Raw genomic sequence first — 27,087 nt, 5'->3', positions numbered from 1 at the left:
TTTTGATAGCTTTTTCTTGCAACATAGAAGGAGGCCATTTGGCCCATCAAATCTCTATCAGTTCTTAGAGCATTCCATCTCTAATTTCCTTGTACCTCACGTGCCCATCAACTCCACCCTGATGTTCATATGGAACCATAGAGTCATAGTGTCATACAGCACAGAAATGGGCCCTTCAGCCTATCGTGTCCATGCTAATCTTTTTACCCATCTACACTAATCCCATTTGCCACACGAGGTCCATATCCTCTGTGCGTTGCCTCTTAAAGTGGAGACACAAGACAGACAGCAAATCCTGGAAATCCGGAGAAACACACACAAAATGCTGGAGGAACCCAGCAGGTCAGGCAGCATCTATGGAGGGAAACGTTGAATGTTCATTTAGGCACAGTAGTGCAGCGGTTAGCATAACGCCATTACAGCGCCAGCGACTGGGTTCAATTCCAGCCGCTGTCTGTGAGGAGTTTGTATGTTCTCCGTGTCTGTGTGGGTTTCCTCCGGGTGCTCTGGTTTCCTCCCACATTCCAAAGACTTATGGGTTAGGAAGTTGTGGGCATGCTATGTTGGCGCCAGAAGCTCCTAACAGCTCCTAGCCTGTGCATCTTTGGAATGTGGGTGAAAACCGGAGCACCCAGAGGAAATCCACACAGACGCACAGGGAGAACATACAAACTCCTTACAGACAGCGGCGGGAATTAAACCCGGGTCGCTGGCGCTGTAATAGCGTCACGCTAACCACCACACTACCTTGCTGCCTGCAGGATCGAACCTGGATCACTGGAGCTGTGTTGGCAGCAACATTACCTGCTGTGCCACCCTGCCACAACTGCTCACAAATCCAAACAGTGGTGGGGTCCCCAAAATGGTTTTGTTAGTTAACTGGTTAGCCAATAGAGTAGATGAGTAAATGAGTAAAACTTCAGATAACATCAGAAACCAGAATGTTGGCAATTGAAAGAATTAGTCAAGCTGAGGAAAGGTTAGCAAGCTGGAAAAGCAATACTGTTCCACACTTACGAATCAAAGATATACAGCGGGCATTAACATTACTTGGCAGGGCCGTGCAGAGAACCATCAAGTAATGTCAATGTGACAAGAGCATAAGCCATTTAACAAAAAAAAACATTGATTCGCCATGCCCCAATACTGTGTATAACAATGATTTGGGCAGCTGGCCAGGAAGAGCAATGTCAAACTTTGCAGGTAACATTGAACAGTCAAGATCAGAAGAAAGTACAAATGGACATTGATGAGCTGGGTGAGTGAGCTTGAAGCCTGGCGGATGGAGCTCTGTCATTAAATGTGAGCCGATGTGTTTTAAATGCAAGGAAAGTGAGCTGCTGGAGGAACTCAGCAGGTCAGGCAGTATCTGTGGAAGGAAATGGACAATGAACAGTCAATGTTTCAGGTCGAGACGCTTCAGCTGGACTGAAAGAGATTGCAGCATCCGCAGTCTCTTGTGTCTGATTATTGCCCTGTGCCTTTCCTCATTTCACTGTTTCCTCCAGCAATACGTCCCACCTGTGCGATCCCAATTTATGGAGCCCGAGATATCTCAGGGTCTGCTGCGTATTAATGAAGACCACTCCCCTCACCTTCTGAGCATGCCAGGTTGTGTCTGAACAACACTGCAACCATGGTAGTGTAGCGGTTAGTGTAACGCTATCACAGCGCCAGCGACCCGGGTTCAATTTCCGCCACTGTCTGTGACGAGTTTGTACGTTCTCCCCGTGTCTGAGTGGGTTTCCTCCGGGTGCTCCGGTTTCCTCCCACATTCCAAAGACGTACGGGTTAGGAAGTTATGGGCATGCCATGTTGGTGCTGGAAGCGTGGCGACACTTGCAGGCTGCCCCCAGAGCACTCTATGCAAAAGATGCATTTCACTGTGTGTTTCGATGTACATGTGACTAATAAAGATATCTCTTATAAACCAATCTTCTACCTTTTTCCCACCCCAGGGGTCGGGGAAGAAAGAAGGGCAAGCAGCAGTGAGCAGTGAAAGGGTTAAACAGATACTGCTCTTCCTGCGGCGAGCATTGGCGGTTGTGATTAATTGCTGGTTAATTATTCAGCTATTTTGTTACAGCTTGGCTCTTGTTGTATGGAAAATGGCGAGGAGCAGCCTGAGAGAAAGAGCAGACTTTCAGGAGGTGAAGATTAATGACGGGCAGCACCCATGCTATTCATCACCCTGTGCATGGTGTGGTACCAAAGTCCCCCACAGCCTCCCTTGTACTGATGCTCCAGGGTGGAAATGCTCGAGGTGTCTTCTGTTTGCTGTTGTTGCAACAGAGGGGAGGGCTTCAGGCATAGAACAGATGCCCCCAACCCCATGACACAGAACAGTGCCCTCGGAAGGATTATGGTGGTGGTATGCATGGGGCTTTGGACTTTTTAAAGATGTATTTATTAACATAGAACAATACAGGAACAGGCCCACAATATTGTACTGAACTAATTAAGCTAATGACACCTGATCTCTTCTGCCTGCACATGGTCCATATCCCTCCATTCCCTGCATATTCACGTGCCTGTCCAAGAGCCTCTGTGTCTGCGTGGGTTTCCTCCCACATTCCAAAGATGTACGGGTTAGGAAGTTGTGGGCATGCTATGTTGGCACCGGAAGCGTGGCGACACTTGCGGGCTGCCCCCAGAACACTCGATGCAAAAGATGCATTTCACTGTGTGTTTCTTATCTTATCTTAACATTTGTCTATGTAAGATCTCGCGCACACACATGCACACATACACTCATGTGCCACGCTGTATACACATCTACGTCCATTAGCCAAAGGATGTAACCGCGGTCCCACCAGGTAGAATCCTATCTGCAGGAGTGTTGCAGAATGGTGTTTTGTTAGACATCAAGTTAAGGCTTGTCATAGAGTCATACAGCAGATAAGTGGGCTCTTCGGCCCACTGAGTACATGCTGGTCATCAAACACCCATTTGCAAAAAATTGCATTTTATTCTTGCCATAGACCTTTCAGTTCCCCCTCCAAATTCTAACACTCACTTAATCACGAGGGGCAATTTACAACAGCCAATTAACCTACCAACCTGCATGTTTTTGACATGTGGGAGGAAACTGGAACACCCAGAGAAAACTCACTGGGCCACAGGGAAGAATGTGCAAACTCCGCGCAGACAGCAGCAGAGGTCAGGATTGAAGTCAGCTCACTGGAACCCTGAGGCAGTGGCTCGACGAGCTGCACCACTGCGCCATTTGGGTAAAGGGATGGGTGGACATCTGAGTGTCTGGGGTCTTGCTTGAAAGAAATTTCTGGCAGTAAATCTCCCAAGTCAGCAATAACCCAGAGCCAGATGGCATCACCATGCTGTAAATTAACTGAGAATATAAGGGTTAATGTTGTTCAGCTTCTGTGGCCTAACCATGGTGTGACTATCGTTGAGATGCATGATGTCCAGGTGCTTGTGTAAATCAAAGAAGTAGTTAGTTAAGGAGTATCCTGTCTTTGCTAGCTGTTTGTGATAAGCGGTTAGCCTTAGAGCCTGGAGCTGTCTGTGACTTCAGATTGTAGCACAATGAACTGTTGCTGAGTGACAGACTGCTCAAGGATAGGAAAGTAACGGATAATGAAGCAAAAAAAAATCGTTGGGATGTGAAACTTTAAGTATAAAAGGAGGGACCCTGGCATGTGAATCTCTGAGTGGGGATCAGTACAGAGCTCAGGTTACACTGTTTACTCTTTCTCTGTCTCCTTCACTCCCGCTAGTGAAAAAAGAATAAGGCTCTTGTTGTACGCTCCTTGGTTCTGTTTGTGTTTGCTTTATTACAGCGCGGATCGACTTTCACAATGCTGAAAGCAGACTCTGCTGATCAAGCCCTTGATCCCGACATGGGATGCTATTTATCCTTAACATCTGGCTTCCCAGCTGAAATTGTGCAAGGGGATAATGGTCCCAAACTAAGCTGCCTTATTTCGAGGAGAGTCTAGCACCATATTGGTCATCGACCCAAAACGTTAATTCTGTTTCTCTCTCCATAGATGCTGCCTGACCTGCTGTGTATTTCCAGAAATTTCTGTTTTACTTCAGATTTCTGCATATTTTTGCTTTTGAATGGCACCATAACAGCTGAGTTACAGGTTCAGTGATCCAGTATCCTCAGTTAATAGTCAGGAGGCACAGATTCAAACTCTGTCATGGCACCTTGGGTGCTTATATTCAGTTAATTCCTTAACTTAAATAAATCTGCATCAACAAACAGATGACTCGTAATGTTGAGCACAAAATGTTTGGACTGTTGTCTTTCAATGAATTATAACCCAGTCTGCATGGGTGATTGGATGTGAATGACATCTATATGCGGCCCACAGCAGTGTGCGTCACTCAGAACTATGCTCTGGAAAGGCCTAGCAAGCCACTTCGTTCAAGGGCAGTTGTGTTAAAATCTCATGTTAATTGAAATTTTAAAAAAATACATATAGGCGTCCTTGCAACCTCAGAACATCCCAAAACATTGTCTAGGTCAACGAAGAGTATCATGGTTGATCAGTCCTATAGTATTGGATGCTATGGAGTCACACAGCACAGAATCAAGCCCTTCAGCCCACTCTGCCCCTGCTAACCATTCGGTATCCATCTATACTAATCCCATTTACCAGCACCTGGTCTGTCACGTTCTATGCTTTGGTGATCAGTGCTTGTGATTTCTTAAATGTTGTGAGAGTCTCTGCCTCCACCACTCCCTCAGATGCCAATCCCTGGCTGCAATGCTAGGTGTAGAACATTATTGCAATACAACCATTGGAAAACCTCTTAAGACTCACAATGTTCCATCAGAAAACCTCTGAGACACAGTGCTCTCCGGGCAGAACATTGTTCCTGATGACCCTTAAGGATTGTTCCCAAGCTTCCTGGGAATCTGCAGGACATTTCTTTGGGAAACTCAGGAGGAACATCTTATGCTATTATCCTCTGAGAGATCGAGTCGCCTGGGACAATACTCACTGGAATTCAGAAGAATGAGAGGGGATCTTATAGAAACATATAAAATTATGAAAGCGATAGATAAGATAGAGGCAGAAAAGTTGTTTCCACTGGTAGGTGAGACTAGAACTGGGGGACATAGCCTCAAGATTCGGGGGAGCAAGTTTAGAATGGAGATGAAGAGGAACTGCTTTTCCCAGAAAGTGGAATTCTCTGCCCAGGGAAGCAGTAGATAAGATATCTTTATTAGTCACATGTACATCGAAACACACAGTGAAATGCATCTTTGCTTAGAGTGTTCTGGGGGCAGCCCGCAAGTGTCGCCACACTTCTGGTGCCGACATAGCATGTCCACAACTTCCTAACCCGTACGTCTTTTGGAATGTGGGAGGAAACCGGAGCACCCGGAGGAAACCCACGCAGACACGGGGAGAACGTACAAACTCCTTACAGACAGTGGCCGGAATTGAACCCGGGTCGCTGGCGCTGTAACAGCGTTACGCTAACCGCTACACTACTGTGCCGCTCCCCATTAAATATATTTAAGATGCAGTTGGATATAGTTTTGCATAGTAGGGGAATTAAGGGTTATGGGAAAAAGGCAGGTAGGTGGATCTGAGTCCACAGCCAGATCAGCCATGATTTTATTGAATGGCGGAGCAGGCTCGACGGGCCAGATGGCCGACTCCTGCTCCTGTTTCTTACGTTATTATCTTTGGAACATTAAGATAGAATTTCCTGTTTCTCATTTACTTTGACACTCAAGGATCAGCTGTTTGAAGAGTCTATCTGTTTTCCAACTTCTGTGGGGAGACGTATAGGGTGACAACTGTCAGCAGTGGTGAGGCAGTAAGAAGAGGGATGTACTGTCAGCCCAAGGCACAGTCCGTGAGCCATTATAGTTCCACGCTATTCTGTGGGGATGACTGCAGGAAACAGATTTCCTGCAGTGCACTGTTGCGAGATCAAGCCTGTACTTCCCAGCGGGACTCTGCGAGGGCTGCCAGCCTGCTGAGTCACCCTGTAAATTTAGACTGATTGAGTTGGTTGTGATGTTCCCTGATGTCGGATGAACCAACGCTTTCTGGTCCACGTGTTTGCACTTTACCTGATGAAAGAGTGTATCAATTTGAAAGTTAACCCAGTGGAACTCTCTCATTGTACAACCTTATGTGCTTGAATGAAACATCACTACATCATGAGGCAACTGATTGAGCATTTCTGCCTGGCTGTTGGGTGAAATAGATATTGTACCAGCTTGAAGTCATTACTTTCTAGTGCAATGTGAACTATGCACATGCATCCACACACACTGATGCAGGCACACACACATACTTCTACATACAGACACACATACACATGACACATGCACTTTCACCAGCAGACACACACATGTACACACACACACACACACACACACACACACACACACACACACACACACACACACACACACACAACAACAACAACAAACAGACAAAAGCAAACACACACCTGTTATGAGAGACTTGATCTCGTGCTGAGACACCTCAATTTATCACATCAGGTGATCAGGGAATAAAGTTTTTAAATGTTTTGCAGTGTATTAAAGACAACATGCGCAGTGTAACTGAGAGTTTAGTTATGGTGCAGCAGCGTGTGGGTGTGTGTATCTGTGTGGTTGATGAAATTTGGTCCTACAATGTATTCCTCATGGACCTTCACAGATCCCTTATTTACCGATCAGATGGGTTAAACATTGAAGACACCCCCTCATATCAACGTGAGTACATTTTGGGCAAGTATAAAGCCCTCTAAGCCTCTCCCAGCAACACACACAAAATGGTATTGCTATCGGAGGTTCCTGGAGGAACTCGGCAAGTCAGGCAGCATCTGCATTAGCCTCCCTCGCTTTCTTTCTCAGTACGCTCAGAACCAGTTATTCAAGGGGCTCAGCTGGGACTGGTGTGACCAGACCATGTACACTATCTGTAAATCGTGAAAGTATACACACATCATTGCCCCTCACTTACCTTCCCTCATTAAAACATGTCCTGATGTTCTGCACTGCAGATCTGGTGATCCTATGAAACATTCACTCGTACATTCACAGACACTTGTGCACGTATACCGCATGCAAGCACTCACGCACACGGACACACACACTCCTGCATACCACACACAGACACATACTCACATACAGACACTTGTACATCCATCTGCATGCGTCCCCCCCACACACACACACGTGCAGCCACATACATATACACACACATGCATACACATAGATGGACACACAACATACACAGCCTCATACACACATACAAATACACACACACACGCACAACATACACAGCTACACACACACACACACACACACACACACACACACACACACGCATACACATAGATGGACACACACACTTATATCAGAATGTGTTACATATGCTGAATTCTGACATCATTCTCTGTCACATCAACAAGAGGTTAATCTTAAAACTGTCTGCACGCTTCTCAGAAAAACAGGACCTTGTTTCTGAATTCTTGAATTGGGAGGAAGGTTTGTGAGCAATGTCAGTCATGATGACTTGAATCCACGATGAACAAGGCACTGACATTGACACACTGAAAAGCAAGCATGCTTTCTGAAAGGTGAAAGACCTCCTTTCAAAAGTCCAAGGTGAAATCCTCCTTGTTAAAAAGACGTAAATAATTTCCATTTCTATTGTGGCCTTTCAAGACCTTAGAATCACCCAAAGCAGTTTCAATGAAGAATATTTCACATTTCAAAGTGCATCAAAGTATAGGAAACATGGCAGATTATTTACACACAACAAGCTCTCACAGAAAGTAAGAAATGACCAGCTATGGTAACGCTGAGAATTGGGAAACTTTCAGATTTCAACAAAGGAGGATCAAGGAATTGATAAGTAAGCAAGAGTTAAATATGAACAGAGTCTAATGGGAAACATAAAAGCAGATTGCGAAAGTTTCTACAGATAATGTTAAAAGGAGTAGATTAGCTAAAGTGGTGTGGTGCCTTACAAACTGATACGAGAGAGAGAATATTGGGGAATAAGGAGATCACATACAGCAGTTTTAGACCATAGAGAAGAATTAGGCCATTTGGCCCATCGAGTCTGCTCTGCCATTTAATCATGGCGATTTTTTTTCAACCCCATTCTCCTGCCTTCTCCCCGTAACGCTTAACCCCCTTGCCAATCAAAAGCCTATCAATCTCTGCCTTAAACACACCCAATGACTTGGCCTCCACAGCCTTTCATTGCAAAGAATTCCACAGATTCACCACCCTCTGGCTGAAGAAATTCCACCTCATCTCAGTTCTAAAGGGTCGTCCCTTTATTCTGAGGCTGTGCCCTCAGATCCTAGACTCTCCTACGAATGGAAACATCCTCTCCACGTCCACTCTGTCCAGGTCTTTCGGAATCATGCATGGCAGTGTAGCAGTTAGCGTAACGCTATTACAACACCAGTGACCTATGTTCAATTCCAGCCACTGTCTGTAAGGAGTTTGTACGTTCTCCCCATGTCTGCGTGGGTTTCCTCCGGGTGCTCTGGTTTCCTCCCACATTCCAAAGACGTACGGGTTAGGAAGTTGTGGGCGTGCTATGTTGGCGCCGGAAGTGTGGCGACACTTGCGGGCTGCCCCCAGCACATTCTCAGTATGCAAAAAGATGCATTTCACTGTGTTTCGATGTACATGTGACTAATAAAGACATCTTATCTTAATGAAAACGGAATTCGGTATTCAGAGTGAATGAGAAGCTGAACAAACTTACAATTAGTAAAAAAAAATTGGAGAAATTACTGAAAGCTGAATTATCCCCAGTACCCAGTGACTCGCATTGCAGATGAATGCGTACTACCAGACTCAAGGATAGCTTCTATCCCACTGTTATAAGACTCTTCAATGTTAAAGATACGCTAAAGATGAACTCTTGATCTCCCAATCTACCTCGTCGTGGCCCTTGCACTATTTGTCTACCTGCACTGCTCTATCCCTATAACTGTAACACTATATTCTGCATTCTGTTTTCTTTTCACAAACTCGATGTAGTTATGCATGGAATGATCTGTCTGGATGGCATTGCAAACAAAAGGTTTTCACTGTATCTTGGTACACATGACAATAATAAACCTAAACCATGGTTTTGAAGGAGGTGGAATGTGGATGTGGATCCTCCAAAATTCCAGTCATTGTAAAGAGAGTCTATTAGATTAGATGGTAGAAAGTGTGACCCCACTTGTCAAAGCCGACCCGTGCTTCTGGAAGGAATCAGACAACAGCAGAACCAAAGGACTTAGGATAAATTCTTTATTAGCTTTTGCTAGCGGGAGTGGGAAAATAAAGAGACAGAGTAAACCATGTAACTCTAACTCTATACCGAAACTCACTCAAAGGGGACTCAGCTACAGCATACCTTTATACCCATTTTCCAGGGAAAACTAGGTAAGAAGTTACTCTTACCATGCAATTGTTTACATAAAGTTTCTTGCATAACAAGATGTGTCTAAAAAAACTACTTCTTACCACCTGCACCTGCTATTAAAACTATATATAACTAAATCACACCATAATGAGATCATTCTTTACCTTGAGAATCCTTTCATAGTGAGAACCATACTAAAAAGCATACTATTAACCCTTACACTGCCTGTCGTTAACTCTTGCGTTCCAAGCTATCTTTCACACACTCTATAAGAAAGAAGGGAGCGAGAAAATGAGGAACCACACATTAGTTGGGTGGACATCAAGGAAAAATTATTACGAAATGTAACAGAGCACTGAGAAAATAACAACAGGGGTTTGTGTGGAGCCGACGTGGACTACGTGGTTAGCATAACGCTTTACAGCGCCAGCGACCCGGGTTCAATTCCCGCCGCTGTCTGTAAGGAGTTTGTACGTTCTCACCGTGTCTGCGTGGGTTTCCACCGGGTGCTCCGGTTTCCTCCTGCGTTCTAAAGACGTACGGGTTAGGAAGTTGTGGGCATGCTATGTTGGCACCGGAAGCATGGTGACACTTGCGGGCTGCCCCCAGAACACTCTACACAAAAGATGCATTTCACTGTGTGTTTCGATGTACATGTGACTAATAAAGAAATCTTATCTCATCATCAAAGGGAAACCTGAGCCCGATTTGCCCGTGTGTGGCCCATATCCCTCCAAACCTATCCATGCATGTGGGGTAATAAACCGATGTGGATTGAGGATTGATCAATGGACACAAAGCCCTGTAGTAATACAGGGGCTGCTTTCAGGTTGCAAATCTATAATCGATAGGGTGCTACAAAGCTTGGTGCTTGGGATTCTGCTGTTCACCATTGATATCAATGACTTGGATGAGAGGATTGAGTGTAATAAATCCAAGTTTTTCTGCTGATAGAAAGCTGATCAGCAGTCTGGGTTATAAGGAGGATGCAGGGCGGCTTCAATTGAACATAAGCAGATCAACAATTGAAAAGGCCACCAGGGACATGAGAAATGCAGTGGTTCTAGAAGATTCACGAGGATGTTTCCAGGACTCAAGGGACTTGGGTCTGGAGAGAAGTTGAGTAGATTAGGACTTTATTCATTGGAGTGTAGGAGAATGAGGGGTGATCTTACAGAGGTGTATAAAATCATGAGGGGCATAGAAGAGTAAATGCACACAGCCTTTTTCCCAGGGTTGGGGTGTCAAGAACAAGAGGGCACAGGTTTGAGGTGAGAGGGGAGAAATTTAATAGGAACCTGAGGGGCAACATTTTCACACAGACGGTGGTCAGTATATGGAATGAGCTGCCAGAGGAAGTGGTTGAGGCAGGTACATTAACAACATTTGAAAGGTACTTGGACAGGTACATGGATAGGAAAGGTTTAGAAGGATAAGGGCCAAACATGGGCAAATGGGACTAACTTAGATGGGAATCTTGGTCAGCGTGGACCAGATGGGCTGAAGGGCCTTTTCCCCTACCACTTTCTCAAAGGTATCTGAGGATGGGCACTAAATGTTGGCCTTGCCAAAATCTCATGAAATAAATGGATAACGTTTTTAAGCAGTAACCACTGTGGCTCAGCTAACATACTGTGGAGTTTACAGTAAGTGTTGAGACTTCTTCTCTAGAGAGCAGGATTCTCTCCTTAGGCTACTGATTCGGGAGTCCTCCTGATTAAATATCCTCAACGTATCATGTGAATTGTAGTCTTTAAGCCTCCTGATTTGAGACTCTCTTTAACTCTTAGTATTTTGTATTACCTATTACATTTTCCAATCAATAATCTTCAGCCAGCAGAATCTCTCTTGTTGCTCAGCTGTTGAATACCATGTTAAACAGCCGTTAGCTCAGTTCAGGTATGACAGTCTTGTGAAATGTGTTTTCAGAGAATACATTTCATAATTAGAAAATATTCTGTGTGCAACCATAGTTTGGATTCAGCTGCAGAGTTAATGTTTAAATGGCGTGTGCTAGAAATGTTATAAACCGATTAGCTTCTGATCGAGTAGTTCTTGGCAGAATGATCCATGTTGAACATCAAGGGAATAAGAGGGCCAACTATTATCAGGGATGTAGTTATAATTAAAGTCATTGTATTCTGACCCATTAACCCTTCGTAATCAAGGTAAGACATGGCTTAGCATCAATTTGAAGCCTGTGGTAGAACATCACTGTCAGAGAGTTAATTAGACCCCACAATATTGCAAAGCCTTAACGGGTCGACAGATTTCCTGGGGTTGATCCCCACCCCAAAGGCTGGGTGATGACGGGACCACTCTAATGGATTTGCATTTATGTAGCACCACTCATGCCTTTAGAACACCCCAAGTGCTTCACAACCAGTTATGTACTTTTGAGCATTATTGCTGTAATGGAGGGAGCATTACAGCCTGGACAGAGTAGATGTGGCGAAGTTTGTTTCCCATGGTAGGGGAGTCTAGTACAAGAGGGCACGATTTCAGGATTGAAGGGCGCCCATTCAGAACAGAGATGCAGAGAAATTTCTTTAGCCAGAGAGTGGTGAATCTGTGGAATTTGTTGCCACGGGCGGCTGTGGAGGTAAAGTCATTGGGTGTATTTAAGGCAGAGATTGATAGGTATCTGAGTAGCCAGGGCATCAAAGGTTATGGTGAGAAGGTGGGGGAGTGGGGCTAAATGGGAGAATGGATCAGCTCATGATAGAATGGCAGAGCAGACTCGATGGGCCGAATGGCTGACTTCTGCTCCTTTGTCTTATGGAGACCAGTCAGCATAGTGCACAGTGACGTGGTAACAGCCATATAATTTGTTTCTAATCTTGTTTATGGGGTGCATGTTAGCTGGGGTAGGACCTCTTTGGCAACGGATCCAAAAAATGGTATCATTGATGGTACGACAGTCCCCCTTTGGATGAGGTTATCCTATCGTGAGCAGTTACAAAAATTAGATCTGTATTCTTTGAAGAATGAGGGGTGATCTTGTTGAAACATATCAGACCCTGAGGAGGTATGACAGGGTACATGTTGAGATGTTTTCACTAATGGGAGAATCTGAAACAATGGGTCACAGCTACAAGATTGGGGGGGGGTGCTGGGGGGCGGTGTAATTTAATACTGAGGTGCATAGGAACTTCGTGAAGAGAGTGGCGAATCTGTGGAATTTTCTATGGAGGCTAGAATTACTGGGGCTATTTAAAGAGGCAGTAGATATATTTTTTTAAAGATCAAGACAAGACATCTTTATTAGTCACATGTACATCGAAACACACAGTGAAATGCATCTTTTTTTGCATAGAGTGTTCTGGGGGCAGCCCGCAAGTGTCGCCACGCTTCCGGCACCAACATAGCATGCCCACAACTTCCGAACCTGTATGTCTTTGGAATGTGGGAGGAAACCGGAGCACCCGGAGGAAACCCACGCAGACATGGGGGGAACGTAAAAACTCCTTACAGACAGTGGCGGGAATCGAACCCGCGTCGCTGGCGCTTTAATAGCGTTACGCTAACCACTACACTACTGTGCCTGCCCTCTACATGTGACAATAATAAACCAATTTACTGATGTGTACCTCAACATTACTGCTTTCTAACACTTATCAGCACCCAATAGCCTTGTCTAACAGTGATCCTCAACTTCAACTGCTTTGAGGAAGAGAGACTAGATTTCCACTGCCCCTGGTCTGATGCAATATTTTCTGACCTTGCACCAATGGTCCTACCTCTAATGTTATGGGTAAGCTTCTTTTGGAGTCATAGAGTTGTACAACACAGACTTCACCTGACACTTGGACCGGCACTCATTTCTGTAACAGTGTGGTGTTGCACTTTGGGAGATTAAATGTAAAGGGAAAGTACACAGTTATTGGCAGGAACCTTAACAGGTTGATGCACAGAAGGATCTAGGGGTCCAAGTCCACAGCTCCCTGAAAGTGGCTGTACAAGTTGAGAGGGTAGTAGAGAATGGCATACTCGCTACTTAGTTGAGGCATTGAGTTCAAGAGTCAGGAAGTTACATTGCAGCTTTATAAAACCCTGGTTAGGCTGCATCTGAAGTATTGCATTTAATTTTGCTCACCGCATTATAGGAAGGGGGAGGATATGGAGAGGGTACAGAAGAGGTTTCCCAGGATGCTGACCAGATTAGAGGGCATGTATTATAAGGAAAGGTTGGACAAACTCGGGTTGTTTTCTCTGGAGCAGCAGAGGCTGAGGGGAGACCTGACAGAAGTTTATAAAATTATGAGAGGCATAGATAGACAGCAGGTATCTTTTTCCCAGGGTTGAATGGTCTAATACTAGAGGGCATGCATTTAAGATGAGAGGGGGAAGGTTCAAAAGAGATGTGCAGGGCATGTTTTTTACACAAAGAGCGGTGGGTACCTGGAATGAGCTGCCAGGGGTGGTGATGGAGGCAGATATAATAGAGGCATTTAAGAGTATCTTAGGATGTGCCGAGAATGGAGGAATATGGACCGTGTGCAAGCAGAAGGGATTTTGTTTGATTACCGTAGTTCAACACAACATTGTGGGCTGAAGGGCCTGTTCCTGTGCTGTAGCTTTCTATGTTCCGTGTTCTAACAGTACAACAGGCACTCAGTGTCCCCGGCTGACCATTCACCCTCTCACTGGATTCTTCTCCTATCTCTGGACAGCCCTCCCAGCCCCACCATTAAATCTACCAACGTCAATCCTGACAGGAAAATTTGCACTAAGCACATCACCCACCGCCCACTCCACCCACTTAACTGCCAACAGTTTCTCTGGCGTCTTGGCAGTCGGGATAGGGAAGGTAAGGGGGAGAAACTTTCCAAACTTCCACTAAGTTTTTTTATACCAAGAAAAATTATTTCCTGATCTCACATCTGGAATAACACTTGCTCTGAAGTTCCCATCCCCAAGGATCTGGTTTCTCCATATCACTTCTGTCAAATCTCTTTATCTCTTAAATCTTGATTACGATGTTTGGATAGGTACTTGGGATAGGAAAGGTTTGGAGGGATATGGCCCATATGAGATATGAGATGAGATATTAGTCACATGCACATCGAAACACACAGTGAAATACATCTTTTGCGTTGAGTGTTCTGGGGGCAGCCCGCAAGTGTCGCTACGCTTCCGGCGCCACCATAGCACGCCCACAACTTCCTAACTCGTATGTCTTTGGAATGTGGGAGGAAACCCACACAGACATGGGGAGAACGTACAAACTCCTTACAGACAGTGACCAGAATTGAACCCGGGTTGCTGGCGCTTTAACAGCACTACGCTAACCGCTACACTACTGTGCCTGCCCAACTACCGTGCAGGCAAATGGGATTAGTTTAGGTGGGCACCTTGGCCAGCATGGATGTGTTGGGCTGAAGGGCCTGTTTCCGTGTTGCATTACTCTGTGACTCTAGATCAAAGCTTTAATTGGAGATGGGGGTGCGCTCCCTCCCTCACCCCCTCAACCCCAGCTGATTTGACTCCTCACTGTAAGAAAGAGCTGACGTTAACGCGTTTCCTGTCAGACCTCCCCAAGCAATTCCCCTCCAGACGAATAGCTCCTGAGCACAACTGGGATCATTGGGAACCCACAGATAATTGCAGCACCATCACATCTTGCAGTTACGAGCCTTATCTCAGCCCTTCCAATGCATAAATCTCGGGAGTGCCACCTCATAATGGGCAATGACACCTGAGCCGCAGTACTAGAGGGGTGTCTGCAGCACACACAGCTCAGCATTCACATCTACTGCAATCATATCAGGCTGAATAGTAAGCACTGCACAAAGTGGATGGCTGCGCTGATTATTGCCTGTTTTACAACACTGCTGAGACAAATTTCTAGTGCACTCTCCCATCCCAACCTAATGCAAGTGGAGAAATTTTACCAAGATTTCATTTTAGTCCTGCATTCTCCACTGGTCAACTTGGTGACAATATATTTTATAAATGATTATTACACTATCAGCAGCCATCAGATGATAATAGCCTTGCCTAATGAAGCACATATATTAATGCCAACTAATGGATGAGAATTGGTCGTCTCCCTGGAGACCATATCTGCTTAATAATGTGTAAGCATTTGAAATATCTCTAATGAACAGAGCCACACGCAGCTAAATTCATCTGTGAGCTGTCATGGTTAAATGGAACATTACTCGCTCTGTGAATATTGTGGTTGTTGGTCTCGCGGCAAAGTTTGGTGTTAGACAAGGGCTGCCTTTACCTGTAGATGATGCAGGCACAGTCCCGACACGTCCCACAGTTCGCAATGTCCTGTCCAGTGTGGTAAGATTGTCTCCTGGAATGCAGAACCGCACAATTAATCGTTTAACTAATGACAATGCACACGCACACACACACACTTTCTTTCAACCTGACCCAACCTGAGAAGTATTTCCAGCATTTCTGTTCTCCTTTTGTGCAGACCATTCCCTCTCTCCTCCTCTCCCTCCCCCTTCAAAGGTCCCACAGACATGTTGGTTCCCAATCCTTGTGGGAAGAGACCAACAGCAAGACGGGATGGAGTGGGATAATGAGATTCCTCTTCAACACTCTGTGCTGAATGAGATCCTCTTGTGCTGTCAGAATCCATGGGTAATATTGTAAAAGGTTCTGATATTGTTAACATTTCTCAGGACAGAAAGTACTGTTTCTCAGTTAAGTAGGAAATCCTTGCATTTAATTAACCGGAGAGCAAATCCACCAGTCCACACTAGTTGGAAAATCCTCTGGCCATTTTTAGTTAAGAATTGGGGTGGGAGGAGGGTTACAGTGGGATTATACTGAATGTTTCCCATCATTTCCATCCTATTGTTACTAAACTAGAAAGAGAGCAGAGAAGATTTACCAGGACATTGCCTGGATTTGGGGGCCTGAGTTACAAGGAGAGGTTGCGTAGACTTAGGACTTTATTCCCTGGAACATAGGAGATTGAGGGGTGACCTGATAGAGGTACATAAGATCATGAGGGGCATAGACAGGGTGAAAGCACATAGTCTTTTTCTCAGGGAGGGGGTGCTAAAAACAAGAGGGCATGGGTTGATCTTGCTGACTAAGGTCAGAGGCGAGAAATTTAAAAGAAACATCAGGGCAGCTTCTTCACGCAAAGGGTGGTGCATTAATGTGAAGTACATGAAGGTGTTTATCTGTCTAGCAATGGTCAATTGTAAAAGGATCACTCACAATATGATGAGGTGGTGAGCCACTTTAATTAACTGCAGGTTCACTCCCTCCCTTCTTTCCTTACTTCCTCTACCCCTTCCTTCCATTATCTGGGAATACTTTGGGGCTTCAATGCAGAAACAAGTCCTCAATGTGATCCAGCAGATTTAATCATGTTTTACATAGAACAGTACAACACAATACAGGCCCTTCAGCCCACAATGTTGTGCCGACCCTTAAACCTTGCCAAAGTATCTAACCCCTTCCTCCCACATATCCCTCTATTTTAAATTCCTCCATATGCCTATCTAGTAATGTCTTGAATTTGACCAATGTACCTGCCTCCACCACCGCCCAAGGCAGCGCATTCCATGTCCCAACCACTCTCTGGGTAAAAAAAAAACCTTCCTCTGATATCTCCCTTGAACTTCCCACCCCTTACTTTAAAGCCATGCCCTCTTGTATTGAGCATTGGTGCACTGGGAAAGAGGTGCTGGCTGTCTACTCTATCTATTTCTCTTAATATTTTGTACACCTCTATCATGTCTCCTCTCATCCTCCTTCTCTCCAAAGAGTAAAGCCCTAGCTCCCTTAAGTCTCTCCTCATAACCAGACAGCATCCTGTTAAATCTCCTCTGCACCCTTTCCAACACTTCCACATCCTTCCTATAATGAGGATTTCCTATCTTGATCACCTGTCCTGTCACCTACTTCATTCCTTTCCCACTTATCCAACTTAATTGTTGATGCTGACGTGGGTTTGGTTCATCCCCACTGAAGGTAGAAATCTCACTGCCTTAGAACTCCCTCTGTGAAGGAGTTTACCCTGCCTCCTCTGCATCTCAGTACGGACAACACTTTTCCTCTCAGATGTCTCTTCTCCAGCTGCGAAAGTCTATTTTATGCTTGTTTGAAAGCCACTTGTGATTAAATGTTTCCTAAAATAAAAAAACTGTGACTGCACTTCACAAAGTGCTTTATGGCTTGGAAAGTAGCATTGGCCTGACCTGGGGTTATGCAAAACAAATGTAAGTTCTTAAGCAAGGAGATGAAAGCTGATGTCAGAGAGGCTCTGAGCCCAGCTTCATGTGGTGGGGTTGGCCCAGAGCAACAGGAAAGTTCCCAGCCAAGGTCCCTGCTGACTCAACAGGGCTCTGCCTGGTTGATGTATCAATTGGCCTCAACGCGTTAGGCCGAGAGACCAGGTTGGTATGAAGGGGCTGGTGGTAGGCTTCAGTATTCCTATTCCTGATCAGTAGCTAGTGATGTAGGAGTTTTGGGACCAGTAGGAGTACATTGAACATAGAACAGTACAGCAAAGGAACAGGCCCTTCGGTCCATGGTGTCTGTGCCGAGCATGATGCCAATTAAGCATAATCCCATTTGCCTGCACATGATCCAAATCCCGCCATTCCCTTCATGTTCATGTTTCTGACTAAATGCCTCTTACACACCACTATCGCATCTGCCTCCACCACAAACCCTGGCAGCAGTTTCCAGGCACTCACCACTCTCTGTGCAAGGAACCTGCCCTTTAAACACATCTCCTTTAAACTCTAAGCTCCATGATTTCAGAGGAGATTTAGAGTGTGTGGATTCAGGGAGAAGTGGGGTGTGGAGGTTGTGGGTGCAAGAGCCATCTTGGGCATTCAGGTCATGGTCGGAACTCAAACTTCCAACAACTGACATCCCATAGTCATAGAGCCATAGAGTCTTACAGCATGGAGACAGGCCCTTCGGCCCAACTCGTCCATATCGACTGTGTTGAACATAGAACACTACAGCACAGTACAGGCCCTTCAGCCCACAATGTTGTGCCGACACTTTATCGTGCTCTAAGATCTATCTAACCCTTCCCTCCCACATAGCCCTCCATTTCTCTATCATTCATGTGTTTATCTAGGAGTCTCTTAAATATCCCTAATGTATCTGCCCCCACAACCTCTGCCGACAGTGCGCTCCATGCATCCTCTCCACTCTCTGTGTGAAAAACTTACCCCTAACATCCCGTTTATATCTTACTCCAATCACCTTAAAATTATTCCCCCTTGTGTTAGCCATTGTTGCCTTGGGAAAAAGTCTCTGACTGTCCACTCGATCTATGCCTCTTATCATCTTGTACACCTCTATCAAGTCACCTCTCATCCTCCTCCTCTCCAAAGAGAAAAGCCCTAGCTCACTCAACCTACCCACAGATCTAGTCCCAAACAGTATGGCCCTGGGGAGTGTTGTACAACAGAGGGAACTAAGAGTACAAGTACATAGTTCCCTGAAAGTGCTGTTGCAGGGTGGTGAAGAAGGCATTTGGCACACTGGCCTTCATCAGTCAGTGCCTTGAGTACGGGAGTTGGGACGCTATGTTGCAGTTGTACAAGACATTGGTGAGGCCACACTTGGAATATCGTGTTCAGTTTTGGTCGCCCTGCTATAGGAAAGATGACATTAAGCTGGAAAAGGTGCAGAATAGATTTACGAGGATGTTGCTGGGTCTTGAGGGACTGGGTTATGAGGAGAGGTTGAGCAGCTAGGACTTTATTCATTGGAGTGTAGCAGACTGAGGGGTGACCTTATAGAGGTGTATAAAATCATGAGGGGCAGAGATAGGGTGAATGCACCGCCTTTTTCCCAGGGTTGGGGAATCAAGAACTAGAGGGCATAGGTTTAGGGTGAGAGGGGAGAGATTTAATAGGAACATGAGGGGCAACTTTTTCACCCAGAGGGTGGTCAGTATATGGAACGAGCTGCCAGAGGAAGTGGTTGAGGCAGGTACATTAACAACATTTAAAAGACACTTGGACAGGTACATGGATAGGAAAGTTCAGAGGTTTATGGGTCAAACGTGGGCAAACGGGACCAGCTTAGATGGGGATCTTGGTCACCATGGATGAGTTGGGCCGAAGGGCCCTGTTTCCGTCCTCTATGACTCTACTGAGATAGGAACTTGAAGAACCATACAGGGCTATGGATCGAGAACTGAGAAGTGCGATTAACTCCATTCCTTATTGGCTGACAAGAGACATAATGGGCTAAGTGGCCTTTTCCTATACTATTAAGCTGTGCGAGTAAATCAGATCACCTGAACCACCATTGCTTTGCAGAGTGTGGGATCTTGCTGTGCACCGATAGGCTGTCACCTTTCCTACATTTCTATCAACAACTACCCACACACTTCATTGGCTTAGCGATGACTGAAAAGGCAACACATGAAGGTAAATCTTTCCATCATTCTCCCAAACCATTCCCTCAACCTCCATCTATCCACTTCTGTCAGACACTTCCATTCCTCGGTGGAATTTCTTGTGGGATTTACACGAGCAAAGCTCCTACTTTTGGGTTGTGAGCAGCTCTATTGCCTGCTATTTCAACTAAAGGATTAACCTCAATATCACAGACAGCCGTTTTGAAGCCAGTTATCTTTATCCGGCCCAGACACATCATACTAATTGGTTTGCATTTCAAGCATTTTGGATCAGCTCCAACCCATTTTCCCAACGGCTGAAGTAATCCTCTTAAAGACGTCTTCAGGGATCTGAGAACTTTGGTGAGAACGACTGACCATCACATTCACTGCTCGGATCAGTGCATGATCATGAAGGGCAGCCATTTCCTGGAGTTTAAGAGAAGAGCAAATGTCCCCAGACTCTCCTGACCCAGCCTAAAAGCCTGAGCAGTTTAATATTTATGTTCCCACTTGTTTACTGCTCAGCAGCCGAAAGACCTACATTTAAGATAGTTGGTGAAGAGGCTGGCATGGGAGATGAGAGGAAGTTTCTTCAATTAATCGTCTTGGGATACACTGGGAGGGAGTGAGGTAAAAGTGGATGAATTTTTGAAGGGGAAAAATAGCTGTGGATGGCATGAATTGAATGGTGCTTTCAAGGAGGCATTATGGGCTGTGTGTCCTTCTGTATTGTATGATGGTATTGGTATTGCCTTATTATTGTCACGTGTACGAGATACAGTGAAAAGCTTTTGTTTTGCTTGCCACCCCAACAGGTCACGCCATACATAAGTACATTGAGGTAGTGAAAAGAAAGCAGAATATAGTTTTAGAGTTACAGAGAAAGTGCAGTGCAGGTAGACATTAAGGTGCAAGGGCCATGACAAGGTAGACTGGGAGATCAAGGTTTCGTCTTTAGATTGGGAGATCCATTCAGGAGTCTGACAACAGTGAGATAGAAGCTGTCCTTGAGTCATGGTGGTTCATGCTCTCTGGCTCTTGTATCTTCTGCCCGATGGGAGGAGGGAGAAGACAGAATGACTGGGGTGGGAGGGGTCTTTGATTATGTTGGCTGCTCTCCCAAGGCAGCGGGAAGTGTAAACGGGGTCAATAGAGGGGAGGTTGGTTTGCGTGATGTAGAGTCAGGTTGGTATTTGACCTGATGTGAAAAGTATCTGGGTTAAAATGACATTTCAGAACACAGACTAATCTGTGCCGACACATGGATACAGTACAGATGCTGTGTATACCTTTTGAGACAGGAAACGAAGACCTGACCTGTTCTTTCAGAAAATAAAAATAGCACGTCATTTGAAGTGGTTGAGGCAGGTAAAAGAGTATCATTTAAGAAGCACTTGGATAGGTACATGGAGGGGCGGGGCTTGGAGGGATATGGGCTGAATGCAGGAAATTGGGACTAGCTGCATGGGCACCACAAACATAAATCACCTGTTTGGAAATAATGGAGCCACCTAATAGGATTCAAGAGAGATTTGTATATGTTCTGGTTAGCATTTATTCCCTAACCTATCTCTAGGGCACAGATGTGGGGATCTTCTATCTCAGGTTAAGGTTATAGAGTCATAGAGCCAAAGAGCGCAGAAATAGGAGCAAAAAATAAACTGTGGGAGGAGTCAAGCAGTGTCTGTGTGGGGGGGGGGGGTGGGGGGGAGAGGAATTGTTGACATTTCAGGTTGAGACCCTGCATCAGGACCAAGGGTAGAGAGAGAAGGTAGCAGGTATAATGTGAGGGGGAAGGGTAAGACAGAGGCTAGTTGGTGATCGGTGGACTGAGGCAAAAGGAGCCAGATAGGGTAGGGGTGGGGTTGGGGGCTTTGGAGGTGGCAATATATTTTGGCAGAATCAACACACACAAAGTGCTGGAGGAACTCAGCAAGACAGGCAGCATCTGTGGAGGGAAATCAACAGTCGACATTTCTGAGGAAGGAACTGGTGCAGGGTCTCAACCTGAAACATCAACTGTTTATTTCCTTCCACAGATGCTGCCTGACCTGCTGAGTTCTTCCAGCGTTTTGTGTGTGTTGCTCCAGATTCCAGCATCTGCAGAATCTCATGTGTCTCAATTTTGGCAGAATGTGTTGATGTAGTGGTTTGTTATTGTCACCTGTACAAGATACGGTGAAAAGCTTTTGTTTTGTGTGCCATCCTGACAGTTCATGCCATACATAAGTACATCGGGGTAGTGAAAAGAAAATGGAATGCAGAATATAGTTTCACAGTTGTAGAGAAAGTGCAGTGCAGGCAGATAAATAAAGTGCAAGGGCCATGATGAGGTAGACTGGGAGATCGAGTGTTCCTCTTTTGCTGATGAGACGCCCATTCAAGAGTCTGATAACCGCGGGATAGAAGCTGTCCTTGAGTCTGGTGGTTCATGCTATCAGGCTTTTGTATCTTCTGCCCGACAGGAGTGGGGAGAAGAGAGGGTGACCGATCATGATGCGGAACTCACTGCCTTCGAGAGTCGTGGAAACGGAATCTATCAGAACTTCCAAAAGGGAATTGGACAGGGACTTGAGGGAAAAAATAAGTGCAGGGCTATGGGTAATGGGACTGACGGGTTTGCTGTACAGGGAGCCAGCACAGATATTACGGACTGAATAGTCTCCTACTGGGCCATCATGGTTCTTGGATTCTACAATCATCCAAGATCAATGTAGCAGAGCTGGCTCAAGGAAGTTTGTGGCCTGTTCCTGCTTCTATTTCTAATGTTCTCACTCTCCCGTCTACAGGACAACTTCATTACAGTTATTTTTGGCCACACTGCAATCTCATCTGGTATGGGAGAGCTCCTGGTACCATAATGACATCTCGTGTAACTCCATCACACACAGTTGCCAAAGACAGCAATAATAGATTCCATTAACGTGGTGGTGTTTCAGTGTATATTTAAGCAAAGTGCTTTTAATTTCCTTTGATGGATTTTATGCTTGTTAAGTTGAGGGACGGTAATTGTAGAGAAGGGACTGTTTCCACTTTGTATTCAGAGGGGCTGCGAGAGTCTCCTTGCTGAACCAGAGTGCCCGTCTGTTGGCAAGGTTGTATGCGGAGGATGTTTGCGATGCTAACATACTGAGAAGTGGTCGTCTCCCAAGGATTCAGGCTGTGCCTTGTCCTCCTGCTGTTTGCATTAGATCCCACAACACAGGGGAAGGCCAATCAGCCCATCATGATGATGCCTGAGCTATGAATTTAGAACATAGAACATAGATCATAGAATGGTACAGCACAATACAGACCCTTCGGCCCACAATGTTGTGCCAACCTTTAAACCTTGCCTAAGACTATCTAACCCCTTCCTCCCACAATTTGTCCCATGCTTCTTCACATTACCCACAACCCTGTAGATTAGCTCTTTTCAATTGTTAATCTAGATCTGCAGATTTATACAGCACAGAAACAGCCCTTTCGACCCACCTTGTCAATGCAAACCATCAGATAGCTGTCTATTTACCAAAACTTGGTCCATAGCCCACTGTATCTTGGTGATTCAAGTGCTAGTCGAGATGCTCCTTGAATGTTGCAAGAGTATCTGCCTCCACCACCTTCTCAGGGAGCACGTTCCAGGGACTCTCTTTTGAAAGTTATGACTGAATTGGTTTCAATAACAGGTTTACCAGGATGCTGCCTGGATTAGAGGGTATTAGCCTTAAGGAGAGGTTGGACAAACTTGGATTGTTTTCTCTGGAGCATCGGAGGCTGAGGGGAGACCTGGTAGAAGTTTGTAACACTATGAGAGGCAATAGGTTGTGCGGACTGCCAGAATCTTTCTCCCAGAGTGGAAATATTGAATATTAGAGGGCATAGCATTGAGGTGAGAGGGGCAATATTTAAAGGAGATGTGTGGGGCAAGTTTTTGACACAGAGAGTAGTGGGTGCCTGGAACTTGCTGCCAGGAGTGATAGTGGAAGCAGATACAATCGTGGCAATTCAAGTGGCTTTTAGATCAACACATGAATATGCAGGGAATGGAGGGATATGTATCGTGTGCAGTCAGAAGGGATTAGTTTAATTTGGCATCGTGCTCAGCACAGACATCAAAGTCAAAGTCGAGTTTATTGTTATATGCACGAGTTCATGTACACAAAGGTGCAATGAAAAACTTACTTGCGGCAGCATCACAGGCACATAAGATCAGCAGCATTCACAATTCAGTTTCATCGTGGGCCTCGTGTACTGTACTATGTTCTACATTCTATGTAATTGCCTGCCCACACAGCTAAATAAGTAGTCCCATCAATTCAATTTCCAATCACCTTAAATTTATGTCCCTTGAGAAATGACCTTTGTACCAATGGTCATGGTCTCTCTGTAAGTGGGCAATTTAAGGATATAAGAAAAAGTATCACAGCTTGGTACAGCAACTGCTCTGCCCTAGACCTCAGATATTGCAGAGAGTTGTGAACACAGCCCAGTCCATCACACAAACCAGCCTCCCCTCCATTGACTCTGTCTGCACTTCCCACTCCATTGGGAAAGCAGCTGACATAATCAAGGTCCCCTCCCACCCCGGTTATTCTCTCTTCTCCCCTCTCCTGTTGGGCAGAAGGTACTAAAGTTTGGGAGCACGTACCACCAGACTCAAGGACAGCTTCTATCCCACTGTTATCAGACTCTTGAACGGACCTCTCATACACTGAAAGATGAACTCTTGATCTCCCAATCTACCTCATTGTGGCCCTTGAACTATATTTGTCTACCTGCACCACACTTTCTCTATAACTGCAACACTATATTCTGTGTTCTGTTTTCTCTTTACTACCTAGATGTAATTATATCTGGAATGATCTGTCTGGATAGCACACAAAACAAAAGCTTTTCACTTGTATCTCTGTACATGTGACAATAATAAACCACAGTTAGTAGGCCGCTGCCTCACAGCGCCAGAGACCCAGGTTCAATCCTGACCTCGGGCACTGTCCGTATGAAGTTTGCACGTTCTCCCTGTGACCATGTGGGTTTCCTCCGGGTGCTCCCATTTTCCCCACATCCCAAAGTCATTCGGGTCGGTAGATTAATTGGCCACTTATAAATTGCCCCTAGTGTGTAGGTGAGTGAGAGAATCTGGGGAGAGTTGATGGGAATGTGGGAAGAATGGAAAGGGATTAGTGTAAATGCTTGGTGGGCAGGACTGTTTTTGGTTTGCATGACGTTGATTCCAAGAGGGCAAGAAGGAATCGGTGATGCCTCAGAACCTAGGTTTCCACTGGAGTCAACGGTGGGAGTTGCACACATTCCCTGAGGAACAGATTCCTTCGGGAAAACTATTTCTGATACACTGGCCACCTGGGGAGTTAACAGTGACTGGAGAACATGAACGTCTCACTGGGCAATATAAAAAGATCAATCTTCCAAAAACATAGTCACAGTTGCAAGCCATCCCTGCCAGAAGTGTGGAGTTCATAGGTGAGGAGTCTGCATTTCTGTCTCTAACTGCTGGAGGGAGATTCCTCAGGAATTACATTTTATAAGGGTTGCATTTCAGTACACCAGAATGTCTTTTGCAGCCCTTTAGAAGTTGTAATGTTCAAATTCAGCACAGACTGGAAGGAGCAAATGGCCTCCTTCAGTGCCGTAATGATTCCCCATAGGAAACATGACAGTCACTTGTCAACCCTGCATTGGGAACACAGTCTGTGCTTATAGAACTTATTTACTAGATATGTGAAAGTTTCAAGATATTGAAAGGACAATGAAAAGGAACACTGGTACTTCTATATTACCTCTCAAAAGCACTTACATTTCAATAGCATTTTGTCTGCAATCACTCTTGAAGCTTAAATGTGTCAGTCAATTTTTTTTTTAGCAAGCAACAATGCAGAGACGATCACATAATTTGTTTCAGTGCTTTTGGGTAAGGAGTAACCACCTCTGGGGAGATCTCTGCTGGTAGTTTGAATTAGCCCCACATTTTTGTTTTCAGGATCACCAGAAAGAGCAGAGGTGGTCTCAGTTTAATGTCTCATTCAGAGGTCAGGATCTTCAACGATGCGGCTCTCCCTTAGAATTATGGCCAAGATTTATCTCTCAGCTTCCCAGGATAAGCTCTCTTCCTCAGAGGTGACATTGGTACCTACTGAGATCTGGTAGACAGCTGAAGATAGGCAACTCCCAGAGAAAGTCAAGAGAACTCTACAATTCTTTTTTTACATTAAGGGTAGCAACATTTTTAAACTCATCTTGACTGCAAAATTTCAAGGCTAACAGACCTTTATCAGGCAAGATGCACCACAGGGGATACAAGAGTCTGCAGATGCTGGAATCTGGAGTTAATAAACTATGTGCTGGAGGAACTCAGAGGATCGAGCTTCATCTGTGGGGGAAAAGGAATTGTCGATGTTTTGGATCGAAATCCTGCATTGGGCTCCACCTCCCCACTCCCTCTCTCCTCTTTGTACAGGGTATCTTCCCTCTCCATCCTCAGTCCTGATACAAGGTTTTGACCTGAAATGTCGACAATTCCTTTCCCCTCCACAGATGGTGCTCGATCCACTGAGTTCCAAGATGCTCTGAGGGTTTGGATCAAAAGTTGGTCACTGCAATTGATGGAGCATGATCTGACGGAACAGTGGATAAGGCTCAGGGGTCTGAGTCAGCTAATCTTGTTCTTAGAACAAAAGAAACAGAAGTATTGGTATTGGTATTGGACAAGCCATTCACACCTATTACGCCATTAGAACATAGAACATTGCAGCACAGTACAGGCCTTTTAGCCCGCAATGTTGTGCTGACATTTTATCCTGCTCTAAGATCTATCTGACTCTTCCCTCCCACATAGTCCCCCATTTCTCTGTCATTCATGTGGCTACCAAAGAGTCCCAAAAATGTCCCCAATGTATCTGCCAATAGGATAATGGTTGATCTTTTAACCTTAGCACCTGCACTGACCCCGGAATAATATCTTGGATAACTGGGCCATAGACTCCCTTGAGTCCTTAAATTTACACCGGATAACTATACAACCTGCCCATGATTTGTCCTAAACCCACCTGTGGAGGAGGTGCTAATGTGTCTACAGCTTCCTCTCACAAATATCCTTTGGAGGATTGCAGCCAGTGTCACAACGTCAAAATTTTGCCTGACAGGCTTTAGTTTCTGAACTAAATATAATCCTGCAATCTTCAGCCATACACAGTATTGCATATAACAAAGAGTGCTCCTTATGTCTAATAGTGCTCAGTACAAGTAAACTGAGATGTTGATCAGTTAATCGTGATTTAATTATACTGGTTGCGGTCTTTAATCACACACTCCTTGTCACCTCCCTTTTCCCTGTCTGATGCCACAGAAACATTG

At 45.2% G+C, this 27,087-nt stretch overlaps 2 protein-coding genes across 2 annotated transcripts in view; one reads left to right on the top strand and one right to left on the bottom strand.

Annotated features, from left to right (window-relative positions):
* The window catches only part of LOC127580080 (dedicator of cytokinesis protein 2-like), a 1,107,748-nt gene that overhangs the window by 494,491 nt on the left and 586,170 nt on the right, over positions 1 to 27,087 (top strand).
* LOC127567525 (uncharacterized) overlaps positions 1 to 27,087 on the bottom strand; it is a 93,964-nt gene that overhangs the window by 59,021 nt on the left and 7,856 nt on the right. Inside the window, exon 2 of the mRNA XM_052010523.1 lies at positions 15,616 to 15,690. Within this exon, the coding sequence (XP_051866483.1) occupies positions 15,616 to 15,690 (75 nt within the window). The remainder of the gene's footprint in view (positions 1 to 15,615; positions 15,691 to 27,087) is intronic.

Source organism: Pristis pectinata, chromosome 2 (genome assembly GCF_009764475.1).
Source record: "Pristis pectinata isolate sPriPec2 chromosome 2, sPriPec2.1.pri, whole genome shotgun sequence".
Lineage (NCBI taxonomy): Eukaryota > Metazoa > Chordata > Chondrichthyes > Rhinopristiformes > Pristidae > Pristis > Pristis pectinata.
The sequence above is the reverse complement of the archived record's forward strand: the minus strand, read 5'-3'. Positions and strand labels throughout refer to the sequence as shown.